Genomic DNA, 6,293 nt, shown 5'->3' with positions numbered 1-6,293 from the left:
GGAGAGGTGCTCCAACCCATTAATAATTGTGCTCCTAGTTCTACACTATCTTTTATGAGGCACTGTGACCAAAACTGTACACAGTTGCACCATAGATTTGAAGAATGGTATTAATATACCCTGATTCCAATGAGATGGAAATCTGAAACTTTGCTGTAATGTATCCTGTTTCAGGGCTCAATCACTTGTTTGTTTGTTGAAGCACACATTTTCAGTCTCACCGTGGCATTTGGATCAGTCGGGGTCTGGGGAGAACTCAATGAAAGTCTCTTTGGGCTCAAAGGGGGAATAGCCCCCCGCCCTCCTAAAGCAGCAATGTGGACTCTCCTTTTTATTAGCCCTGATGTGCAATGATGGTAGGAGGAATATTAGGCTCATTCATATCATCAATGCAGATAGTAAGCTTCCTATACCTCCATGGATTCTTTGCGTCCCGTATGATGTTCTCCTCCAAATCACTGCCTTCCCAACACATTCCTTTCCTGTCCCCCTCCCTGCTTTCTCCTTTTTGGTATATCCCTGGTATAAGAAAACTGGGGTTGAGGGAGGGGAAAGTGTGGGAAGGCAGTGATTTGGAGGAGAATGCTGTATGGATAACAGAAAATTAATGGTGGCACAGGACTGTTATGCTTACTGTCCACATTAAAAGACAGTGTGGATGAGCCCTGGAGCCAACTCCTAAAGACGAGGTCCCTTCACCCCCATAAAATGTTTGAGGGGGCCACCCTTCCAAATTGAATGGTCATTGCCATTCCAATTGTGCCATATGTTCAATTACGGGATGGGGCATATCTGCTCCCCATGGACATAGCCAGGATTTGGGGGGGGGGAGCAGAACCAAGCTTCAGTTAAGTATTTTTATTTATTTGCTTGATTTAGGCGGGCAGCTGCCCCTTGTACACCCATGCTGTCCCCCAATATTTTATTCAAGTTGGCACCGCTGGATGAGTCCATTGTCAGCAGTGTTGCCCATCTGCTTCCCATGCTAAGCACTACTCTCGTCTCCTAAGGAAGGAAGGGGGCAGAGAAGACAAAGAGCGAGACTTAGCAGAAGATTATGCCCCCAAGATGGTGACTCAGGTCTGGGCAACCACTCTCCACACAAACCCTTTCCAAATTTGGTCCCTAACAAGAATGGAGTGGCCATCACTCAACAGCCCTGCTATCCCTGGCATCAGATCTTTCCTGCTTCTGGGTATACTCACACTCACTAAGAGAAGAAGTGGAGTAGACCCTCACAAATCCTTCCATCCCTTTCCTGCCATTGTACAGGTGCTGAGCAAGGATTGTGTGTGTGTGTGTCGGGGTGTGTGTTTAGTGGAATCACTTTACTATACCACTTATTCTATGTACAGGAGAGCCAGAAGGTTGCATGATGATTATGATTTTTAAAGATTAGGAAGACAGAAACAGTTGTAAGACAGGCTGTAGGAATAGCAATCATAAATAGTAGACATTTTGGAAAGGGGGCATTTGCAGTTTCGATTATTTGTTACCAAAATGCCCATGATTGTGACAAGGTGATTGTGAGGGAAGGACCTGTGTATATCAGGGAATGCTGAAACTACAGCAAGGGGCTCTTGTTGATGAAAGATGGAAGCTGAGTTTTGGCCTGAGGTCCTGGATAGCAAGAGCTAGAACAGATTATGCAACAACAAAACATTGCAGACAAGCAGATACTGAAGTAAGAGGCATTACTAAAATTTGCTCAGGTTCCCTAATTCAGCTTTTCTCAGTGTAGAATTTGAATTGTCACGGTTTACAGCAGCCCTCATTCTATTTCTATAGAAAATGGACTGAAGTGTGAACAGATGGACAGAAGGTGAGGCTGGTAAGTGCAGACTCCTGCCAAAATATGAATGGGCCATGCTAGATTTATGATGTGAACATTGTGTGTGTTGGGCCATTAGAATATATATTAATGAAGTAATGCCTTTATTAGGCCCAAGCATGGTGATTGTGATTTTTAAAGATTAGGAAGACAGAAACAGTCTAAGCATACACATTCACACATAGTTATTGAAAAAAATACTATTCCAAGGTTTGAAGAAAAAGAAGAGGATTTAAAGCAGCAGTTAATTTATCATAACCTTTTGGATTAATTTGAAAGGTGGACCCCTGATTAATCAATGAAGCAGGCTGTTATTTGTATAAAACAAGTATTTTGACTGGCTCCCCCATATTGCACTCCAGAGCAGTGGGAAGGGAAGCAGCATTAAGTACTATCAACAGGTAGGGCAACTGCTTAGGGTAAGCAGGCAGGCAGGCAGGCAGGCAGGCAGGTATACACACACACACACACACACACACACACACACACACACACACTACATTCTACAAATCTGAACTTGCAAGGCTGGCTGCAGGAGGTCAGCTTTCTATTGCCATGCTGGGTCCCTCTTATTCTGTTAAGTTAATACAGGGACCCCCCCCCCATTTACATGTGGGTTACGTTCTGGGTCACTTTGCACATTGGCCTGACCATCTCCATTCCTCCCCCCCCCTTCTGGTGCCAAATGCAGCGCACACATGCATGGGCACTCGTGCATCAAACACACAGCTTGAGAGTTGCCTGTAAATAGGGTTACACAATGTAGGCAATTGTTAATTAATTAATTGATCAATAAATAACATCATGAGGAAATAAAAAGATGCTCTGATTAACTAGGCAGTGGATTTCTCAAACTATTTTTAATACACATACTTACAAAAATGTGTAGGGATGTGTATGGAAGGTAGGAGAGGATATATCAGATATTATCCTTCCTTGCTCAAGTTTGTGAGTACAGCAGAGTGCATCCCTTTGCAGCACGATAGGAAGCTGTTGATTCAGCTGGTTTCAGCCTTTTTTATGAAGCAACCAGGATGCCTTGGTGCAGCCAGGATTCTTCCTGGTATTTCCCCCCTTTTATCCCACTTAAAACAATAACAGTACAAAACAGTCTTCTTAGAATAAAATAGAGTTTATTCAAAGTTCACATTCAGTAGCAATCTGGTGGCAGGCTTAGGTTGCAGTGACAGGTACATATTGCAGTTTAGATTAAAGTGAAGTCTGAACTATGGATGAGGTAAGAGAGATCAGACTAGATTGCAGGACGCAGGGGAAGAGGCAAGAGAGTGAGGGAGAGGGGGGGCGACATCACTAGCCTTTTATGAGTGATGCCCATCTCTACCTGGCCGCATCCAGAGGGAAGCTGCTCCCACAGGTTTGACAGGAAGTCCTCCCTGTTGGCCCCACATTCCTCTGAACGCCCATCTAGCAAACAGGAAATGTTGGACTTGGTTGCTCTTTCTGGATAGCCCACAAAATGGTGGGCATTAGGTGCCATCTTCAAAGTGCCCACTGCCTCCCACAAGCCTGCAAAGACTACTGTGACCTGCACATCCATTGCTTTGAAAGTGGATTTGTTAAGTTGATTTCCACCGGATACACATTTAATTGGTTAATACATCTCTATAATAATTATGCTTTATTGACTATGATTTATTTACTCTTGTGATGACCCTGAGAAAAATGGCCTCGTTAAGGTTCTAAAACCAAAGGAAGTCTTCTCCCATCCTAAGTGTTTTTACTGATGGAATTTGCATATGAAAAATATGTAAATTTAATCAGGTTTTTTAAAAGTCACTTCCCATGTATATAACTATGCTGTTCGATTGAATAACCCATTCCTATGTTCACTCAGTAGCAAGCCTCCCCAAGCTCAGTGTTAACAGGTAGGTCTGCCCCGGATTGCAGGAATACACCGCCTTCCTTTAGGCGCCAGGCGAAAACCATCCTCTTCCCGCAAGCTCTGGCCTGATTAACATCCTATATCATTTTAAATGAGTTTGTGGGAGGGGGAGTTTGTTCTTGCTCTTATTTTTTATTATGCATTTTGTGTATTTTTATGCTGTGAGCTCTTCGGATGAAGGGCGGTATACAAATTTAATAAATAAAATAAAAGCAGTGGGACTTCCTTCTACGGATCGGGATGCACGTTTGGGTTTTAATCGGATTACAGACCCAGGATTAGTTTTTAGCTTGTTTTTAATGTTACTATGTCTGCTCAAGAGGGCGTGTGTGTGTGTGTGTGTAAGTGTAAGTTTGCCGAAGACAAATGCTTCGTTTGCAGACCCTATAATTATCTGTGAATCCCCCTCCCCTTTATTTTGTGTGTGGAACTGGAGAGATGAGCGTTGGAAATGCAAAAGGCAGCAGAGGAGGTGCGCGCGCGAAGTGTGTGTGCGAGAGAGCGAGAGAGCGAGAGATCCTCCTCCTACCTGCAGCTACAGATCGCAAGATACGTGGTGCTACCTGGAGAAGTCAGAACAAGTAGAAACGCATTGAACTTCCAGGCTGCGGCGAGGCAGTCGATCCCCCGCGACGCCTGCTCTCCTCTCCAGGAGACTCCCCTCGCGATCCTCGATGTGGTTGCTTTTTGCAATTAAAAAAAATGCAAAAGCCCTTCTCTCTCTCTTCCCCCTTTGTTGTTTTTTGGCCCCCATGGTCGCAGGGGGAGCCGATCGTTTGAAGGCTGCCTTGGTGCCCCCCGGCCGGGTCTCTGGAGGAATCCCCCGAAGGGTTCCTGCCGCTGGGATTTAATCGGCAAAGATCCCTTTTGCGACCGCTCCGCTCTCTCGGCCCCCTCCCCCCGCACAATTTTATATTATATGGCTCACTCCATGCCCTCCTAGATCATGCACAGAAACTTCCGAAAGTGGATTTTCTACGTGTTTCTCTGCTTCGGAGTCATCTGTGTCAAACTAGGGTGAGTACGAGACCGGGGGGCGGCGGCGAGGGGGGTGTCGCGATCCGAGGAGAGGTTTCTGAAGTTGTGTGTCAACAATGCCACATATTGCTTTTTGTTGGTTAAGTCATAGCCCTTCTTTGCACCGCTTCTGGAAACGGGTTGCTGCAAACTCGCAGGCAGGTTTTCGGGCACCAAATATGAGCTCTCTGGAGGGGTGGCGGGACCTGGATGTCTGCTGCCTGTCCCAGCCTGGCCTGAGCTCGCCTTTAGAGAGAGAAAGGGCTTGTGAAGCCAAGCCGCGCGTCGGTCAGCTAAGAGAATTATCGATTTCTTCCTCCCTCCCACCAGTTTGGAGGCGCTGGTCATGTGAGCACAGCAATTTGCAAAACGTTGCTCCGTCGCGCACTGTCTGGTCTACGTGCCTGAGTCTGCAAAAAGGGACATTTTACATATTGTTGTTTCGTTTGTTAACTGGTGTAGGACAAAGAGGGATTGAATAACTGTGGTTTTGTTTTTTTTAAAAAAAATAACCCAGCAACACATCCTTCAGGCTGCAATTCCAAGTACAGATTTACTTAGAAATAAACGCCATTGCAATGAGAGGAACTTTCTTCAGAGTAAAGGCAGACACTGTGGGTGAGACCATAAAGAAGAAGCTTGCGTTTCCTTTGGAACTCGGCAAGACTTACTTCTGAGTAAAGGTGCACAGGATCGCTGCAGCCTCCTGAGCACGCTGACTGGGGAGGAAAGGCGGCAGCTGACCCCAGCGGGTCTCCCTTTCCACGAACGCAGAGCTAGGGTCCAGCTGCCGAGGCTGCAGGCTCGCAGGGGTTAACTCCTGACCCGAAGCTCGCCTTCCTCCTTCGGAAACGTGCTTGGGAAGCGCAGCCTAAGGTCGGGAGCTCCCGCGGAATCCGGAGCGGGTCCATCCTGCCCCAGAGAGAGCGAGGGCGTAGGATCGCTGCTTCCCTGCGGACCCGACGATCAGCAAGACTACCTCCCCGTGAGCAGGATCCGGCTGCGCCCAGCGCCAGATCCCCGAGCCCATTTCCTGGGAAGCAATGTAACCTCGGAAGCGGAGAGGTGGGTGTAAGGAAGCTTCTGAGAGTGCGATCCTGTCTCCCTCCTCCCACAATTAAAATCCGTGGAAGGGATGTGTGTGTTTGCATTGGGGGGGGGGGCGTCAGCTCCCAGTTGCTAGCCGGGCCCCAGCGACCCTCCCAAGCATCCCTCGTCCCCAGGAGAGAGGGGTGCGGAGGCGGCCTCCCTCGAGCCACCGCGCCAGGGTCGCTTCCTCGCCCTCCCCGAGACGGGACCAAGGCACCTGCTGGGCGCCTGGAGGGGGCAGCGGGCTGCAGGGCAGAGCAGGGGGGGCGGCCTGGGGGGGCAGAGGCAGGGGCTTTCCTTCCGCAGACCAGGCCGGCCGGTCTGCTGGCCCTGCCCGCCTGCCTCCCTCCCTCCTGCGTGTCGCGCGAGGCGGCCTGCCTGCCTGCCGCGAGTTGTATTTCCACATTCCTTTGCTCCAGCCGAGTTTCTACCTGTTGAACCGCACGTTAAAGA

The 6,293-nt window shown here is 48.2% G+C and overlaps 1 protein-coding gene across 1 annotated transcript in view; it reads left to right on the top strand.

The window, feature by feature from the left end:
• Window positions 1-2,883: 2,883 nt before the first annotated feature.
• The window catches only part of WNT7B (Wnt family member 7B), a 119,484-nt gene continuing 116,074 nt past the window's right edge, over window positions 2,884-6,293 (top strand). Inside the window, exon 1 of the mRNA XM_081913374.1 lies at window positions 2,884-4,751. Within this exon, the coding sequence (XP_081769500.1) occupies window positions 4,681-4,751 (71 nt within the window). The 5' untranslated portion in view covers window positions 2,884-4,680. The remainder of the gene's footprint in view (window positions 4,752-6,293) is intronic.

Source organism: Podarcis melisellensis (genome assembly GCF_964234715.1).
Source record: "Podarcis melisellensis genome assembly, chromosome: 5".
Taxonomy (NCBI): domain Eukaryota; kingdom Metazoa; phylum Chordata; class Lepidosauria; order Squamata; family Lacertidae; genus Podarcis; species Podarcis melisellensis.
Note: the sequence above shows the minus strand (reverse complement) of the source record. Positions and strands in the feature narration are given on the sequence as shown.